Genomic DNA, 21484 nt, shown 5'->3' on the forward strand with positions numbered 1-21484 from the left:
TGTAGCGCCATTTATACAAACTCTTTAACTGGAAATGGAGCTTCAAACTTTTAACTTAACTTCAAGCGCTGGTAGTGAAGTGACGCGGATGGTGTAGAGAATCGATCGATTAAAAGATTAAGTTTAAATCGATTAAGACCGATCGATCGACCTTACAGTTACAGTTACTGCTCTATATGAAATGTTTAAAAACAAACAATACATAAGATTACGCCTATTTCCAGTTAGGGTGGGCAGAGACCACGGAATTCCACTAAAATCCTGACACACAACTTTTGCTTCTTCCACTCTCCTGAAAGTCTCCTCGAAGACTTTAAAGATTCTAAAATTCTAACGAGGGACTTTCCAATCGACGTTCCTCAAACACACGATAGATGGCGTTGTTCACTTTTAACGTGATAATTACCTATTTTCTCATTGCTGGGGTACATAATTATTATATTCCTATGCCTATTGTGCTTATGTTTTATTCGTATGTTTATGTCCTTTATATATGTTGTTGTGTAATAAAGTATTATTGATTGACTGATTGATAATTATTCAATGTAATGTAATGGCAGAAACATAAATATATAAATAATTGTTGCTTGATATTTGGATGACATTATGTATAGAATGATGTTGCTACCTATATTGCTTCTGTTTATTTTGATCAGAATAAAATAATGGGTGGAAGTTGTAATTGTACCTTGGTCAATAAAAAAGGTCATCATTTATACCCAAAAACAAAGATAAAAGATGCATATGTCTGCTATCCATCATATCAACGCCCTCTCCCTCATTGGATATTAAACAAAGTTGTTAACTTTTCGATTTACTTAATTCATTACAGACTCGAACCCAAGTTGAACCAGAATTATACCTACTTACGTAGATAACGTTTAATTAAATACAGTCTAGTACCACTCTACATTCTCGACTCAAAATATGTCAGGGTACATGACTAGTCAGGGTATGTGAAACTTAAAACTTACTTCAACGCAAGGAAGAACTGCTCTAAAAGCTCTCTAACTGATCTTCACGGAACAATCCATTAGGGGTACGCAGTAGGAGTAATACATATTATTCATAATCTTGATCCCATAATCCCTATTTCGGTCATGTAGTTGCATCTATTTGCGGCAAATCTACAAAAAGTTGCGTCAAAAAAGGTACGCAATCCCTGTTTAGAGCAGGGATAGGAAAATCACAAAATCAAGGTAGATAATATTGATCTCTTTAAAAATGTATCATTATGTACTTATTATTTTTTAATTCAATGTACATATACCTGAGTCTCCACCGGACTTCGTATTTTTAATCTTTACGCAAAAATTGTTTTACCATAGGGCTACTGCGATACAGGGGAAACCCTAGTGCAGGGCCGCTATTAACTTGTGGTAATTTTACTTTATTTGGTAAGTAAATAAATATTTTTTACTTTTAAAAAAATCTGTTTGCGATTTTCCACATTGGTACATACGTACATAAATGCATAAACTCACGCTTATTTTCCACGGGGGATAAGCAGAGACTATGAAATTCCATTTGCTTCCATTCTGCCACACTTCTCTTGCTTCCTCTACATTCATTAATCGTTTCATACACTCACGCCGAGTCACGCCGGTTCAGAATATATACTACTAAACCTTTTCTACGGACATCTCCAAGTTGGTCAATGTACGTAGTGTGTGTGTGTGTTTTTCTAGTTAGGTAAGTACTGGCAACTTTGAAACTAACAACGGAAATACATTCCAAGTTTCTCAAAATGTGTTTTATAACCACTAGAAAAAATAGCCTCCCCCAATAGGTCTATCTTAACGACATTTTTTGCCCAAAAATCATTGAACCGTACGAAATCAACTCAGGTAAAATTCCGTAACATCGCAACTAAAGAAAACGTTGGCGATGGTTAACAATCGGCCGTATTGTACAAAAATCCTTTTGTCCTTACATAATAACATATATGGTGAATAATATGAATCAGTTCGGCGAATGTTACATGAATACATCGGCAGGTATTGGGTCTTTGTTGGTAGTAACAATTGCTTCCCGCTTTCTTTGCAACCTGGCTTCAATGTTGCGATAATGTAGGATAAATGTTTCAAGTTCCCATCCATCAACGCTTATATTCAGCTTTAAAAAACACCCACCCACAGGTCAGAACTAAATGTGGAAATACGTGGCAGAATGAGGATGAAGACCTTTGTCTACGAGACCTAAATTAAAATTCTGCAGTAGTTACACGAGCGCAGCGGTAGTATGTTTTTTAAAGAAAGAAACATTTATAATTGGAACCGAAGCAAAAATAAAACAATAAATTAACGAAATACAATATAACGTTATTCATTAAAATTAAAAAGACTACTATGATGATGATGAAACCATACTTCGATCAACCTGAAAGTAGTGGTAATTAATGACTCATTAATATGTTCATTTTATTAAAATTCATAAATAAGTAAGTTACTTAAATAGAAAAATGAGAACGTTTTTTGCCGCCTTTAGATCTGTGTTTATTCAGTTACCAGAATTTCATAATTTATGTTTGACCTAGAAAACTACCCCATTGACTTATACGCCCGTGAATTCAATACTTACTAATCGATTGGAATACGTTATTTTTAGTGGTTTTGGCGCGAAGATAGATTTTGGTTTTATCGTCGATATTTTTTGATTCTAGTGTCAAACAACTCTCTTTTTTTCTTTATTTTCTTTACCTATATTTATAGAATATCCTGTACTTACCTACCTTAATTTATGCAAGATACAAGATGCAATTACTTCATGTTTTCGACGTAAGTAAATACCACCGCGCTGGATTAGACTAATACTAGGGCAAATTACTAGCACATGTGCACGACAGGTCGTTAATATCCGTTATCTGGGCTAGCAATGATAATGCACGGCTATTAGGAAACCTTCGATCGTCATATTACTAACTAGTGTGTATAGGAAACTATCAACGCAATAAGTCCTAAAAATCTAGTAGAAATAATTACCTACTTATAATTACAAATCTACAATTAAATATGTATGGATTAAGTAAATCCTATTTTTTTAGGTATGGCTGAATAATAAATGTCGCACATTCAATTTTACAAATACATATATACAAAAAATAAAGACTGTATTTTCGAAAAAAATGCACATCTTTCCGAATTCAAAATACTGATTGTAATCTTTGATCCATTAAAATAATAAAGTACTTAATATTATTAATTTATTACACATCGTATGTTTATTTTTATAGTATTTTATGCAACAGTTGTATAAGAAGGGTCAAAAAATGCGAGTGGCGTGAGTTGCGATGTGAGCCTTGGCGAACATCGCAATAAGAGACGCCACGAGCATTTTTTGACCTAGTTATACAACGTTGCATACAATACTTTTTCTACGACGACGTAATTTTGGTGTAGAATTCAATAGTTCTTCATCCATTTTTCCTTTTAATTTTATACTTTTTAGTGTTTTGAAACGAAACACAAAAATTTTCCAATTTATTTTCCAACGCGCGGGAAAATGGCGGCAAATGTATACTTTTTTTTTATAGTATATCTATGGCACCAAACAAAGTAAAGGTGCCAGTTTCCAGGTCAAAAAAAAAAAAAACAACAACAATGCTTTTTTGGCGACATTATAGTACAGTTACACTTTGTAAACAATGCTTTTATAGGCCATAAAGCGTACACTTTTTCAAAGAGTTTAATTATGTATGTACTTATATTAGACTTTTTGGTTATTTAAATGCCAGATTAAAGTAGAGGAGTAGAAAAAAACTTTAATAATTTCCCTGACAAAGTAAATATGCAAAGACGCGGGTGAATTGTAAGCCTATACGATAAAAAAAGCAAAATATTATTTATTTTTATACAGCGCAATAAAATAGTCGATTGAACTATAAATATAATCCAATTTGGCGGGAGTCTGGAGACATGACTTCACGAAACGATTGTTGATAGAGCAGGCACTGGAACGAAATATATTAGCTTGTTCAGCCTTCTTTGATGCCAATGAGAATATATTATGGAGAATATTTATAAAACATAAATATGTCATACTGTTTATGTAGGGCTGTGCCTGTCTCAAGAGTGTTAGCATTGAGATTATATTAAACAAATATTATATTTCATGTGCTCACATCAAAATATCGATTGGGAACTGATAAATAATATTGTTTGCTTCGTATTTTATATGTAAGGCCTGTCGTCGTATGTTTGTATTTTATATCATGGGAACTTTTAAAATATCCGATCAGGGTATGCATATAATATTATAGAAATCGGTGCCGATCGACATATTTTATGGCGGCTTTATGGTTTTGATTATTTATTTTTCTTATTTCTAAAAAAATAATAAACATAACATAGATGCAGATTCCAGTACGGTCACGAGTACTAATATGTTACACTTTGAAACCATGTCACATTGAACTTTTTTGACAAATTAAACCGTAAGTCTCGTTAAATGTCAAATATGATAGTACGACAGGGTACTAAATTAGGTACATGATATTACTCATGACTGCACACACCCTCTAATTTTATTTTTACAAATGTTTATATACAACCTTGCCAAAATTTTATATTGACTAATAAAATAACCCGACAGAATTCAGTTGACAGCACTCGAAAACGGGTTGCATATCAGCTGCATATTTTATTCGCCCGGGTAATTAATTGATTTTAAAATTAACAGTTGTCAATCATCCGTCCCTTTCCTTTTCGGCGGATAAGAAAATAACAGCAATCGGAGCCAATAAATGTCACACGACAGAGTCCTAAAGTGGGTACATTATATTGCTCATGACTGTACGAATTGGTGCGGGGCGAAGAGTTACCGTTCTATACTCTTTATTCTCTGGTGCCGACTATGTTTTTCTTAATTATAACTACATTTTCTTGAATTTACCAAGGTCGTATAAACTGTGTAAAGGATTTAATGTTAGACAGTGTTCCAATGTCAGCGCTCTCAAAAATGGATGGAATGTGCCAAATATAATTCTGTTATTCCATCTTTGTTTTCCGAGCGTGCCGGAGCGTTGAACATTTTATTTGCTTTTCTATTTTTCTTGTATTTTTAACGAACTCTGTTCGGTGGTATACTGTTTTTGTTTTTGTGGGTAAAAAGTGTCACAGAACTTTGTACGACGTGGTGGTATATGTATGTAACGTGGCATTAACTACTTGCCCGGACAAATGGGGAGCGCTAAGGGCTCTCATCCGGTACAAAATTTAAGACAACAAACCCGAGGGTGCCCAATTGGGCAACCGATAAAAATAGAGAGTGTCAGTGTGATACGAATAAGCGATTTTTTTTTATCCTAGCTGTTGGATAGATGGCGCTGAACTTTGTAGGTTACTGCAAGGAACGGAACGTTATATTATTTTTGATTTTCTTTTGAAATCATAAAACGAAACGTATATTTCACAATAATATTTTATGATTTGAAAATAAAATCAATTAACAAATAACGAAGAAAGGAAACGGAATCTTATCAGAATGACCCGAGAGAATGTGAATAAGAAAAGAAATCTTTGTCTTGTTTATTTATTTCTTAAATATTTGTTTTTTCTATCATTGGCAACTTGGCAATGGCCCAGTAACGTACTTGGTTGAGCGCCATCTACCGAGTTCTTAAGAACTATTTTTTTTTAATTCTCAAAAAGAAAATCTCCCATTTCTAAGTTTTTTTTTTTTTTGACGCGTCTTATTGTAGATTTGCCGCATGTGTCATTAACTTCTTGGCCGGATTCCCTGTAAGCTGAGCAGAGAATAAAGAAAGAATAATACTATGTATGTAGGTAACACTACAGTAAACTTTGGTTATAGTTTTTTTTTTATATACATATTTGTTCAAAATTATATGCTCCTATTCATAACATAGAGTATATTAACAGACTATACAAAATGTTAGTAACATCGTAACGAATACTAAGGGTATTATTTAGACCATAATTCTGAGTTAGATCAAGTGGAATTTCCTGTCGGAAAATTCATGGGAGATAAGTGTTTTTTTTTTTAATTATTTAAGTATTTTTAGTTCCATACTTTTGCGACGGCAAATTCCACTTTCAACGCTCAATCATTAGACCACAGAGGTTGTTATGCTGTTTAGGTATTCAAACGATACAAATTCATATTATACCTAAGTACTTTAAAACGAATTGAATTTAATCAGTTGCGATATTGTAATTCTGTTCACGCGAACGACTTAAACAAAGGAACAAATTCAGTTTGCAACTGGAATTGGCAACTCATCCCTTTATTTATTACAAAAGAGATAACATGCCTGAATTGAAGTATACTATACTAACTCAAATGTTGTTTAAAGTCGAATAAATATACATGTTAGAGGGATAAAGAGAAGTAAATTTTGTCATTTTCTTAGCGTCATAACTATCAGGTTTATTTTTTCATACAGGGCCTTTTTTTTAATCGCTCGCCTTCAACTCGCGTGCGAAAGTATACACCTGCCTCATCTTGCAAATGATAAGTTCTGATGTGCTACGTGAAAAGGGTATATATTTACGTACGCGAGGTGAAGGCGAGCTATTCAAAATAAGGCCCCTAATCGTGTAGTAACTCAATAGGATAGGATCGGATTCTATCATGTGATTGGTTGAAATTGACAACTCTTGCAAATTCATTGATATTTTGACCAATCAAAGAATGGTTCTATCTGTCAAGATAGAAACTAGAGTAGCACGACACTTTGGGAATCTACTTGCAATAATGGGGATAAAAACTAGAAGCTCAAATGTAGGTGGCAGCACAGTTGAGTATTCTTAAATTTTGACAGTTCTCCATACAGTCCAGCTAAAAAATTCGTGATAAATTGCTATAAAAAATAAAGCCATCACTTAGAAAAAGGCAGTTTTGATTGAAAATAAGTTTTTCTACGTTTTCTTCTTTCCCATCTTTAGGGAATAAATATTTATACTATGATTTTACAGTTAAACGCTGCGCAAAGGGTTATAGTGTAAAAATAGTACCTGTGGGGAACAGTCAAATTTAAGAACACTCAACAGTGGCGACACCTGATGGGAGAAATAGGCAGTTTTTATCCTCATCGAAGATGTAAGTATGTAGAGAAATGCTCTTACAAAGGCGACCCAGTTTGCTGTACCAGTTTGTGACTAAAAAAACTAAGCAAATCTCATGAATTTTGTATGTAATTTTACCTGTGTACATTTTTCTTCGAGGCTTTCTAAAGAATGTTTAAAGTTACTTAAATATAAAACAAGTATAAACTCACACCCGCAATCCCCTAATGGGGTAAGCACGGCAGCTAAACGTAGACACACAACCAAGCTCCTATGTAAAAAAGACCCAATTCACTTTAACAATAAACGGGATGGTGTAAAGAAGAACGACCTTAGATTATGACCAAGATTTTTCTTTGAGGTTCTTTAGTTTTCCTTTTATCAGTTTTTTATGCGACTTTCCAGTAATTTCCTTTTTGGCAAAACACGATTTGGTAAAACCACAAATAAAAGGGAAACGACAAAGTAACGGGTAGTTTATTATTGGAAGTATATTTTAAGCCCAATGCACACAGAGACATCGGCAGCGTTTCGGCCACAAACCGTAGAAACAAGGTAGTTATGCCCTCAGTACTAAATTACACGAGTCCGCATGTCGCCTGTTACCTCACATCGGCGTGTGACATTTCTGGCTGGACCGCTACGTCGATTTATCCGCCGTTCATTGCCTAGTAACACAAGCGCTGGTTGCGGTTGCTCGATACCAAAGAGGCAATGAATGATGTGGAAAGTTGATAATATGATCGTTTTGTGCATATATGTTTTGTAATACAAGGTCTTGGAATTTGCAAAGGATTGTCAAATCTGGACAGCTCCACCAACAAGAGCCTAGCTCTAAAACTGAGAATGAATTTGTGTAATTCGCCCCACTTCGGACTATGCTTCCGCGGCATCTCGCTATAATTCGAACTCTACGGTTTCGGCCAAAGGTTTCTTTGTAATATTCGAATTTGCATACTCATATTCACTCACACTATAAATTTGCGAGGATCCTTCCCAACAAGATTGGAGATGAAGCAGTCGCCTATGCCGAAACCGGTTGGCTCATATCAATAGTCGGACCGCAACCCTAGCGGTACCGCCTCTGTGTAGATCGGGCGTTATCTTGTTTTTCCAATGCCAAGCCAAAGCCTCCATCCGTTTCCGGCGATTTATTTACAAATGAATTATCCTATTCTACTTTACTATCTTCCGTTTAGATATAAGAAAGGGGCGACATATTGCTAGTTAAGCTTTTATTGGATTTAATGACAGTAAAGTATCTTTTCCTATAGGTTTCCTACCGCGACATACCTACTTTTTACGAGAATGGAGCTGACGAAGAGCCTTCTTTTTTCAAGGCTTTTTTGATGAGGTTTTTTGGTGGGCTTTTTTACGTTTTTTGGTTTTTTGGTAAGAGTTTCTTTTTGCTTATTTTTTTATTTGGCTTAAACTGCTTGGCCGGATAAGCAAAAAAGTAGTAAATGAAGACTCTGGACAGAATTTCGCTGGCATAAATCTCCGAAATACGCGAGAAATCCTACTAATACAGATGGTGTCCTTGACCTCTGAACCGCATAACGTTATCAATGATGTACAAGGGAGACGAGGGTTAAGCTGAGAGCGATTTAAATGCTTACACGCATAAAATATGTAGGCATCGGGCGCATACTTTTCCGTGCAATTTATTTCACCTGAGAGCCTATCCAAATAACGCTATAGACAAGACATTACATAAACTCGCGTAAGTACGGTCATGAGTACTAATAGGAAACCATATCTTATTAACTTTTTTGACAAATTAAACCGCAAGTCTCATCAAATGTCAAATATGATAGTGCGACAGACTTCTAAAGTGGGTACATGATATTGCTCATGACTGTACGAGTAGTCGTTACATGAGTCATATCAGGGGCCTTTGGCGGCTTAATAGTAACCCTGACACCGGGGTTGATGAGGTTGGTAATCCACCTCACAACCCACACGAGAGGGGGCAGGGGACATAAGCTCGCGAGCATATCCCAATGGGGTAGTCAGAAGATGAATTAAGTACCCACACCGAGCTGCAAAACCTAATCTGCGTCAAATCAAATCAAATATACTTTATTGCACAGAACTAAAATTTCAACAATCAGACAAAACACATGAATACAGTACAATTTGGGCGGCCTTATTGCTCTAGAGCAATTTCTTCCAGGCAACCAACAAAAGGAAACAAACATTTACAACTTGGATGCGGGATGGTGCAACAAAACAAAAAAATAAAAATAAAATGATCAATAAATAAATACCTAAAAGTTAATATAATAAATACTCTATGCTATACGTACGTATATTAATAAATACTCAATATAATGTAATCCATATATAATAAAAATATACCTAACCATAATCTGAGAAGACAATAATAATAAATAATAGACTATACACACACATACAAGACAAGTATTGAAATAAATAAAATACATCATACATAATAGTAATATCCTAAGAATATCCGCATAAGGATTCAAAATGAGCTCGCAACTGGTTTTTCGTCGAGTCAAAAGCGTCTTTTTTATTTTAATATAACATAAGCTCACGACTACATTCCAACTAGGGTAGTCAAAGATACATCCATCGCCCAGGTACGTGGGTACACCTCACCGAGGTTTTTGTTACATCGACGTGATAGGTGGTGAGGTGGTGAGCCGTATGGTCGTCTATAATTTATCTCTGTTAGTGGTATTCTCAGTACAGTCATGAGTAATATCATTTACCCACTTTATAACTCTGTCGCACTATCATATTTGACATTTAATGAGACTTACGGTTTAATTTGTAAAAAAAGTTAATGTGACATGGTATCAAAGTGTATACAAATTAGTGCTCGTGAACGTACCTACACCTTTCACGCACATATCCTTCTTCGTACAATCCATACACACTTTCTTTATTTTTTTACTTTAATTAGAAAATAAATTATATTTCATCATCTTCAGCCCATTAACGTCCCCACTGTTGGGGTATGGGCCTTCCCTATGGATGGATAGGGAGATCGGGCCTTAAACCATCACGCGGGCCCAGTGCGGATTGATGGTTATTAACGACTGCTAATGCAGCCGGGACCATCGGCTTAACGTGCCTTCCGAAGCACGGAGGAGCTCGAGATGATTTTTTTTTGTGGTCACCCATCCTATGACCGGCCTTTGCGAAAGTTGCTTAACTTCAACAATCGCAGACCGAGCGCGTTTACCGTAAATTATATTTATTAAGTATTAATGTTACTTACCCGTATATAGCAGCTGCGCCGGCGATGGCTCCACCGCACTGTGCAGCGACGTACAACGCAGCTCGTAGCGGTGACACGCGCCTGCGCACACACAGCGCCGCTGACACCGCCGGGTTCACATGAGCACCTGTACAAAAATACAAACTGTTTATTACACCAAACGTTATATTTATTGAATAAAAGGACTAGGTAATTAGATCAGAAAAGCCTCTTCATAAAATGTTCGTCTGCTTGTTATGTAAAATAAAATATGCACTCGGTATGTAGATACGTATGTAAATAAGGCAGTAAAGAGTTAAAGGGTAGCATTCTGCAGGTTTAAACCACGAGGAACGGACTTTGTAAATTCAATTTTATTTAATATTTCACGCACAAATGGACGGTGCGGGTCTCGTTATAAAGCCATTCATTTTTATGATTGAAAATTCGACTCTCGGGACATGGATTCTCATACGCTGGGTAGACAAGGGCCTAGAAGCCCACATTATTTCACGTCTATATCTAATGATGTGTCGTATCCGGAAATATTTTTCCCAGCAGTAAATAGACGCAAAAGTTAGGTAAAAGAGCTTTAGGCAAATAAACCGGAGTACAAGTAAGAACAATTTGAAAAAGAAAAGCAGTCAGTTCTACTTACTTTTAAACATGGCATAAGAAAACCAGGTATGCTCACTCCTATGACAAGCCGCCATTGCTAGCCCTTTGATGATGTAAGTTTTTTTTTTTTTTTTTTGACGTGACTTATTGTAGATTTGCCGCAGATGGCATTAACTACTTGGCCGGACAAATGGGGAGCGCTGAAGGCTCTCACCCGGTACAACGTTTAAGACAACAGGCCTGAGGGTGCCCAGTTGGGCGCGAACCTCGGCTCAGGGCGTCGTCTGAGAGGAAAAATATTTGAAAGAATTAATCGACCCCAGCGGGTCGATAGCGATAAGCGCTGATTGAGGGAAATCGTCGACCACGCCGGCGGGGTCGGTATCGGGGTCCTGAAGTGTTTGGTGTCGCGAGCTGATTGGCTGCCTCTATGGCTAGAGTAATCGGGTCGTCGGGATCGTATATTACGTCCTTCGGACGCCGATACTTTTCAGTACCGTCCCTAAGCGGGATGTATTCGAAAGCCGCAACTACCAGGGGATTTGGGTGGTGCGGAGCAGAATCGAAAAAACGTTTGGAAGCTAATTTGAGCCATTGGGCAATGGTTGGCAGACCTGATGATGTAAGTGTTACCACTGAGTTACCATTAAATTGGTATCTCCATCATTCCTAGGACGTAAATTTTGTTATTGAAAATTAAGTGAATTACTGACTAATGTATTTAATTACTATTACTTGTCACTATTGAGTATACCTGGTCTTCTTATGACATGTCTACCACAAATACCAGACTCGTGACTTTGCCGTATCTTTTTTTTAAATATTACAATCGATCGGCGCGAAACCGTTCTTTTTTCAAATACAGTGTAGACAAGCTCATATCTATATTTGGCTGAAATTAGTATCGATTCCCGTATTATGTTGGATGTTAGATGAAATTGGGAACGGATATTTTATTGGCCGTAATCTTGTTTACCAAGGCAGTCTAGTTCGTCTAGCTCAAACAATATTAATTACTTTAGTTATCATATAGTGCTGTCTTGTTTTATCGTCTTTGTTTATTTATTTCTGCGGTCAAATCCGTAATGAAGTGACTTGTGATTGGGGGACTATCCAGGCTACGTTCCCTAAAATAAATACAAGATGGCGCTGTACAGAAGTGGATGAAGTGGAATTTTCCGTCGCAAAAGTATGAAACTGAAAATAATCAAAATAAAACTAAAATTTTTCCGACCGGAAATTCTTGATGAAAACAGAATAAATTGTATTTTGGAATAATTATGTGCCCGAGTAATGAGAAAATAGGTAATTATCACGTTAAATCTGTACAACGCCATCTATAACATAACATAACATAACAAATACTTTATTGCACAAACAGGAAAAAACAAATACAAAACAAAAGAGAAATAGAATTAGTACAATAGGCGGCCTTATTGCTAAGTAGCAATCTCTTCCAGGCAACCTTTAAGTATAGGAGATATTGAATATTATGTAATATAGCGGGATAGTGCAGCATGGGAATACTTATTCAATTAAATTCAAAACAATTTATTTCGGATAATACATCCATAATTTGTTAGTAACAATGCACTTACTTACTAGGTTAGTTAACAATCAAATTAAATATTAAATATTAATTATACATATAATTATACATATAAAAATAAATACACTATATTGTTTTTGGTGAACGAAGCCTGGAGTGTTCCTATTCGGGCGGGCACAAACTTACCCTAATTTTAGTTTGACAACTCTTAAACTACTGCCGCCCTTCACATGTCATAAGGGCGTATTACACCTACCTAGCCGACAGGGTAGATGCGTCAAGGTCGCGGGTGGTTACCATGGTAATAAGCCCTATAAGTGACTGACTGCACACACGACGCTATCTTCAAAGCCCTTGTAACTCTACCAATCCTGTATGTATTCACTAAATACGATTGGTACCTATCTACCGTTGTTTCGCTGCCAAAACAAGTGAACATCATTATCGTCACTGGAAAGGCAAAATTACATAAGCGCCAAAATAACCTAAAATAGTAGTCCATCTTATGATATCTATTGCTAGACATAGAAATTGAAAAAACAATGTAAACTTACGTTGACGTCATCTAAATTGGATAAATGGGTAAAAAGTTATGATAAAAAACGAATAAAATACTTTAAACGGCTTTTTATTGAAATGGCATTGTGGCGCTTACGTAATTTTGCCTTTTCAGTGACGATATAATCTGGGGGGTTAAAATCAATTCATCTAAGAAAGCAATATTGCCTTTTGATATTTGTTTGCATTGCGCACTTATTTTTATATGTATGCGCAAATATCGCCACTTTGAGATCTCGCACCACCTGAATATGTTGCTAGAGCCACCACTGTCATTATGAAACTAAATGTAAAAAAAGTATACACGATCGAATTGAAAACCCCCTCCTTTTTTGAAGTCGGTAAAAAGCAATCATATGAGTGAAAGCAATACCTAAAACAAACAGCAAAAAACATAAAAAGAACCTTCATATACTTAACCTACAAACACACATCTCTACCATTCAATCCTATCATAAATTCAGCCATCTTAAAAAAACATCCGTCGATATATCTCGTACGCGACGCGACTACCAAACGTCCCCTAAAACTGTTAGTATTTCTAATACTTCATAGCTCTGAAACCCTTTAATCCACTCATATATCTGTATTCCCGGGATTCCGGGATTCCTGTCACGGGAACTAGCCAGAGATGGATTCAGGGGAGTCTTCTATCCATTAGTCATAAAGATTATGACTGAGAGGGCTAGCTTGTGCCAGTGGCTGTGGCGGCTCTTGCCTTCCGCCCCGCAGTATCATAGGCGAAGGAGAGGAGTACGGCTTTGAAATAGACTACTCTGGGCGCCATCCCACTCGCGTCAATCGCTTATTTTAAACCTCTTAAAATATTTTATTTTCTCGAAAAAGCGTTACATAATAGAAAAAAACGTACCTATTTTTCTGCATTAATTTCAAATTTCGCGCGAAAACATTTTGGTTGGTCACGTGACATTCTTCCCAGTGACGTTACATTTGGATAAACAAAGAAACTGACAAACATTTATAACTTGAAGGCTTTTTGGCGGGAACGGGACGGTTGCTTTCTTCATTGAAACTAAATAATTAATATGAAGTGGTGTTTTGTGGTTAATGGTCGCATTAAGTTAGTTGGAAAACATTCGCGATAGTGTTATTATATCGGAATATTCAAAACACAGTGTTCCTATCTATTTTTGCTTCGTGCCAACAAGCCGCTTCATAACTCGAAAGTTTATGTGGACTTTTGAGTTAATTCGATTAGGGTTTGGAGTAGGAGTTTTTTTTTTTTTGACGTGACTTATTGTATATTTGCCGCAGATGGCATTAACTACTTGGCCGGACAAATGGGGAGCGCTGAAGGCTCTCACCCGGTACAACGTTTAAGACAACAGGCCTGAGGGTGCCCAGTTGGGCGCGAACCTCGGCTCAGGGCGTCGTCTGAGAGGAAAAATATTTGAAAGAATTAATCGACCCTAGTGGGTCGATAGCGATAAGCGCTGAATGAGGGAAATCGTCGACCACGCCGGCGGGGTCGGTATCGGGGACCTGAAGTGTTTGGTGTCGCGAGCTGATTGGCTGCCTCTATGGCTAGAGTGATCGGGTCGTCGGGATCGTATATTACGTCCTTCGGACGCCGATACTTTTCAGTACCGTCCCTAAGCGGAATGTACTCGGAAGCCGCAACTACCAGGGGATTTGGGCGGTGCGGAGCAGAATCGATTGGAGTAGGAGTCTGCTCCGAGGGTGGGTTAGGTTTCATCATTCATCGTCATCACCTTTCATCATTTCATTAATCATCAAGAAATGTATGGGCATAGTTCCCTTCGCTTTACCCTTCGGGGTAAACCACAACAATGAAAAAATTATCTTGTTAAATGTGACGTCACACGAAGCTCAATCATGGCCGCCCGTGTTTCGAGTCTTGTAATACACAGACAAAAAACCGCATTCTTATTATGTTAAAATAAAATATTTAAAAATGATATTAAGTAAAAAAAAAGCTTATCATTAAATGATAAACAAGCATATCCGACATATTTCATATTTTATTGTTACAACCGTTAAGAAGCCAAATCCCTGGGTAATTCTTTCCATTTATTTTCCCTATTTCTGGGTACGCCCCCGTGTCTACCCTGGTAGCATACTAACCACCACCACCCGTCGTTTGCTATTCTGATCGCAAGGCACCACCCGCCATAGCTTCCTGATTTTGTTAAAACTCCCTTGGGCCTACCAACGACACCCTTTGTTTATATTTAAATTGTCATTATAGGCAAAAATTGGATTTGAGAAATCTCGATTTTATAAATCAAATAAATATTTAAAATTAAATTCCGAACTCCAGACGTCCTTCAAAGATAAATTGTAATATTCATAGCAGAGCGTAGTCTGGTCACGTAGTGATTAAAACACAGTAAAAATATTCATTTCGTTAAATAAATTATCTACAAAATAAATTCTATTTAGCAAATATTTATTTGATAATCATGCAAATCAACTAACACAAATATTAGATGGAAAGTTAGCAGGTACCTCACTACCTATTTATTCATCTGTGGCTCAAGTTGATATAAAAATAACTCATGTAAAGTTTTAGAATATGATATTAGTGTACTAAAAACATAAAAGAACCCGCGAAGAGAAAACCAGCCCAATACAGCTTAGGTCACATACCTCCGAAAATGCATTTCTCGGGAATGTGGGTTTCCTCACGATGTTTTCCTTCACCGCTGAACATGTGATCATTTATGATCCAAATATGAATTCGAAACCAAACAAAAATAAACAAATAATCACATAAAAAAATAATATGAATTAAAAAAGAATTTTGTTTCCAGGATTATTTGCGTAAATAATGCTGGCAACAAATTTTATGATCCAAACGTGAATTCGAAAAGAAATTCGACAATCATTGGTTTATTGGTTTACTGGATTCGAGCCTGCGACCTCAAAGTGAGAGGCAAGCGTTACCACGGCTTCCATTATTACAATCAGAATCATTATTATCGCCACTTCCGGGTTGTGCTACAGGTCAACAATCCTTGGTATACACCTCACACTACTCATAACGCGTGGGCGTATTTGCGAAGAGCCTGGAGATTCGAGATTCCTACCTACGCATTTCAGGAATAACTCCCTTATCTCTATCTACCTACGGGCTTTGTGACCACAAACATGAAGCTAATTGGATAGGTAAATAAATAAATAAATAGTTTATTGCCAACAGTTACAGTAACAATGTTTAGTAAATTGAGCTTATTTTTAATTGGAACATGGTACAAAGCATGGTCCACTGACTTCCAAACTAAGTGGAAAACTTGTGACTTGGAGGCCAGGGTTCCGTCGTATATAAAAAAAATAAAAATAATTGTTTATTGTCATAGAAAAAGATCGACACAACATTGGGTACTACAGCTAGGACACACAAATGCTACAGAAGTATAACCCTGCTACCTGAACTAGGAGACCTGTATCTCAGGAAGCAGTGTTCAGCAATTACATCTTTTATAACATCGGTTTAGGCAGACCATTGTTAAACTGAATTTATTTGACAATAAACTGTGCTTAAATAAGAACAAATAAACATGCATTTTGTATGTTAATTGGGTTTGTGTGTATGTGTATATATTAGTGTGTGTGTGTTTGTGTGTATCTGTGTGAGTGTTTGCGTTAGCCCTACGACTTAAATGTTGTCTTGGGTTCAGAAACTGCTATCATGCTTTAAGCAGTTTCCACTAACGCATGTACGTGTGCAATTATGTATTATATTTATGGAAACAATTACAAAAATGAAAGAAATTAAGGTTAAAGAGGTGTTTTCCTCTGTCAATGACTCTCCAGGCTACGTTCACCAAAAACAATATAGATGGCGTTGTACAGCTTTAACGTGATAATTACCTATTTTCTCATTACTCGGGTAAATAAGTAAATAATTATTCCAAAATACAATTTAATGGCAGAAGCAAATATAAAAAATATTGTTGCTTGATATTTGGATCACTATCTAATCTAATCTAATCTAGCCTACAAGATCCCACTGCTGGGCAAAGGCCTCCCCTTCCTCTTTCCATTTTTCGCGGTCCTGTGCGTATTCCGGCCAGTCCCTCCGGCAAGCGTCCAAGTCGTCACGCCATCTCTTTCGAGGTCTGCCACGACGCCTGTATCCGTCATGAGGCACCCAATGCGTGACGATCCGTGCCCACCGCTCAGGGTGCATGCGACAAACATGTCCGGCCCAATTCCATTTGAGTTTTGCGGCTTCCCGTCCCACATCAGCGATTCCCGTTTTTGAACGCAGTGTTGTGTTTCGGACTCGATCAATTCGTTTGACACCTAACACACTACGCTCAATCGCTCTTTGGCAGACCTTGAGCTTGGACTTTTGACGTTCCGTCAATGACCAGGTCTGGGCACCGTAAGTTAGGATGGGCAGAATACACATGTCGATGAGCTTTCGCTTTAATGAAATGGGAAGATCCCCTTTCATTAGGTGTTTCATCGACCAATAGCTCTTCCACGCATTTTCGATACGGCGATCGATCTCTTTTTCTTGCCGGTTTTGGAAAGAGACTATCTGGCCCAAGTAGATGTATTCATCGACATAATGTATTTCTTGCCCATCAACCTTGACCCTACGTTTTGTGCTGTTGGTCATAATCTGAGTCTTCGACCTGTTCATCGCAAGCCCAACCCCCAGGCTCGCTGTGCTAAGGTCTTGAAGCATCTGTTCGAGCTCGACTGATGTAGGCGCAAAGAGTACTATGTCATCGGCAAACCGAAGATTGGTTAATCTTTTCCCTTGGATGACAATTCCTCTCGTCTCCCACAAATCCGCCAGCTTTCTGAAAATTTCCTCCAGGGTACATGTGAACAGTTTTGGGGAAAGGGGGTCACCCTGCTTCACGCCCTTTTCTATTCTAAATATAGGACCCTGTGATTGGAGCCTTATAGAGGCTGTGCTGTTCGTGTAGATTAACTCCAAAAGCTTTATATAGGTGTCTTCAATATTTTGATTGCGAAGAGCTGAGAATATCGCTGAGTGATTGAGACTATCGAAGGCCTTGGAGTAATCCACGAACGCCAGATAGAGAGGTTTACGGCAATACACACAGCCGTCGTGATAAAATCACATCAATATGTACTGAGTTCTACAAGTGTTTATATTCTAGTAACTCTCCCCTTCCAACACCATCCATTGAATACTCGTGCCCTGGCGACATTTTCCCAATCACAGGCCAAGAAGTCGTAAGAGCTTTAGCAAGCTTGAAAAACAGCAGAAGCCCCGGCGAAGATGATGTCAGCACAGAGGTTCTTAAAATAGGAAAACCCATATTGCTTCCCCACCTAACCAATTTATTTAATAGCATTTTATATACCGGAAAAATTCCAAAACTTTTTTGCCATTCTAATATTACTATACTGCATAAGAAGGGCAGCAAAACAGACATCAATAACTACCGTCCAATCAGTTTAATTTCCCATATTTATAAAACCTTCATTAAAGTCATAGAAAACCGTATCGCAGGAACGCTGGATTCTCATCAACCAGTGGAGCAGGCAGGCTTTCGTCCATCTTTTTCAACTACAGACCACCTACATACTGTCAACCAGATCATTGAAAAATGCAATGAATTTGGATCACATTATATAAAATTATGTTGCTACCTATATTGCTTCTCTTTATTTTGATCAGAATAATAATGGGTGTTGACAACCCAACAAATTTACTTTTTTATAATATTTTAATATGGCAATTCTGTGTCTCTCTCTCTGCTACGAACTTTTAGAACGAAGACATTGGCCCCGATTCCTGCAGACACCGCCTAATTTTATTTTAGGTTATATCCGTCATTTTCGTATCCGTCGAAAAGGAAAGGGACGGATGATTCACAGCTCTTAATTTTAGGAAGAATGAGTAAATTAATGTGTCGGGTTATTGACTGACGTAAAATTTTTAGACGGTTGGTTTAGATTTGTGCTTAAAATTGACGTGTGTTCCATAAATTTTATGCTTGTCGATTACCCGTCCCTTTCCTTTTCGGCGGATAAGAAAAGGACAGATATAACTTAAAATAAAATTAGATGGTATTTACAGGAATTAGCACCATTGTGCTCCTCAATTAATTAACAATAAATTAATTATTAACAGTAACAATCAGTGCGTGTTATTGAAGTAGTGCATTAGTGGACCCACAACAGTGCGACAATATAATAAATACAAGTTCGGTGCACCTAGTACCGTACATAGTAGATCCATAGGTCGCTGGTTCATATCCGGCTCGAAGGACCATATGTACGGTACTAGGTGCACCGAACTTGTATTTATTATATTGTCGCACTGTTGTGGGTCCACTAATGCACTACTTCAATAACACGCACTGATTGTTACTGTTAATAATTAATTTATTGTTAATTAATTGAGGAGCACAATGTCTTCCTTCTAAAAGTTCGTAGCAGAGAGGGAGACACAGAATTGCCATATTAAAATATTATAAAAAAGTAAATTTGTTGGGTTGTCAACAATGGGTAGAAGATGTAATTGTGCCTGCGTGTAATAAAAAGGGTCATCATCCTGTAAGTATATACAGGGTGTAAGTGACATCGTAACGAATCATACCTCAAAGTTTTCGTTACGATGTCACTAACGCCCACCCTGTATAAGTACTACCTACTCTTGTTGATGAAAAAATATTTACTTATTTATTTGAAGAAGGCCCACGGCCATAAATAATTTCTTAAAATAATTAGTAGACATTAACTAAAGGCTAATTACAAGTCTCCACCTAAAAGTAAGTGGATCTAAGTTGCGTAAGTAGGTACTCTTTTATACTTATTAGTGACTTTTATTGTGAAAAATGGAAAGAAAACCATTAAAATCTAAATAATCTTAATCAGTGCACAATGGTGCTGAATCCTGCAGACACCATCTTAAACTTAAATTTATAAAAAAACATATTTTAGTTTAGCAAATAAATGCGCATTCTAATCAATTTAAAAGCCAACTTAACCCTATGACGGCTCAGTGCTACAAATACGGGACACAAAACCCGTGTGAAAGTAAAAAGACTAAGACAACCACATCCTGAGTGCCGCATTGACAAATCCCTCTATTAATGAATACCATTATTGCTCATACAACGAACGTTAAAAAAAAGCAAAACGAGAGCTACAGGAAAGCGGTTAAAGCTTCCTAATATTAATAAAGACTCGTGCTGTCGTAATAAAGAGAGTGCTTATCTGTCTAAGCCGTTTCGGACCCTTTTTGTCTACGTCGAATTAACGAACAATGTAATTAATGCTTAATTAAATTACAGTTACGTATATAATTACGAAGATGGGCACTTGAATTATTGAACAATTTAGGTACGCCAAGTGTTATTTTTTAAATTTTTTTATTACAATGTTTTAAAAGTAATATTAATTTGTAAGGACATAAAAGTATTTTAATAATAAAATGACGTTGTCGTTATTTAGATATAACGTATATCTTGCAAAGGATGGCGTGAAAGAGATGAGGCCTATACCCAGCAGTAGGTGGACATAGGCTGAGTAGATAGAAAGATAGAAGGTGTGTGGTCTTAGAGCCAATAGTCCTTAAAGCTATTTTGTATGTGTCTCGAAATCTAGGCGGTAGCATATTGATCGTTACAAGTTTGCGACCAATAAAAGAATCGGCGCTGCATAATTATAGCCACATTATTAATGCATCGGTTGAAATTCAGACCGCATTAGTCGAACGTCTGACCTCAATGTAGGGATGTCCGTGCCCAGCCATTAGTGAAAATTACGGCGGCACGCGGGACATTTTAAATTTGTCTCGTAATACAACCCCAAGGCGAAAATTAGACCTCAATTGTGTCGGAAGAGGCGAGATATCGTCATTATTATGATATAATTTAAAATGCCATTGTCCGAAGCCAACTCACTCATAAACTTATAACGAGGGGAGAAAAGGGTGAAGGGTGCACCACGTGTTATACATATTATATCTCCCGTTTATAATCTGGTTTAATGTCGCCTGACAGTTATTTTTATAACCGCGGATGTATTTTAAAACATACTTTACATAACGACTAAAAACATAAACTCACGCCTGTAATCCCTTAAGGGGAGGGCACAGGCACTTTTTTTTTAAATTTAGATCTTAAAATCTTAATACTAAATATACAATTTATCAATGCCCTGCAAAACTGTTTAAACAGTTTGTCTGCAGGAAAGAGTCTCTGATAATAACATGTATATCTAATAGTATTTTTTACGTATATCATAATAAGTGTATCACATAAATTAACCAAATAATAAGTATCATGAATTAGCCAGGCCACAAGTCTAAAAGGTATTGTTTAAGTTTTTTTTTAATTTATTTTTATTTGGTTCGAGACGGTTGTTCTCAGGCAAACTATTCTGTATGTAGGGTAGTCTCTGTTTAAAGTTCTATCGCCATAGTAATTATTTACTTTAGCTACCTCGAATTTGCCTGCGAATTTGAATTTGATGTAATCAAATACAATTTGTGGCACCGTTGATTATGAAAGGTACCTACGATGT

General features: G+C 36.9%; 1 protein-coding gene across 2 annotated transcripts in view; it reads right to left on the bottom strand.

Annotated features, from left to right (window-relative positions):
* The window catches only part of LOC126378426 (neurogenic protein big brain), a 117133-nt gene that overhangs the window by 91935 nt on the left and 3714 nt on the right, over nucleotides 1-21484 (bottom strand). For both annotated transcript variants that reach the window (XM_050026794.1, XM_050026786.1), the window contains exon 2: nucleotides 10276-10402. In XM_050026794.1, the coding sequence (XP_049882751.1) occupies nucleotides 10276-10402 (127 nt within the window). The remainder of the gene's footprint in view (nucleotides 1-10275; nucleotides 10403-21484) is intronic.

This window comes from Pectinophora gossypiella, chromosome 2, assembly GCF_024362695.1.
Source record: "Pectinophora gossypiella chromosome 2, ilPecGoss1.1, whole genome shotgun sequence".
Lineage (NCBI taxonomy): Eukaryota > Metazoa > Arthropoda > Insecta > Lepidoptera > Gelechiidae > Pectinophora > Pectinophora gossypiella.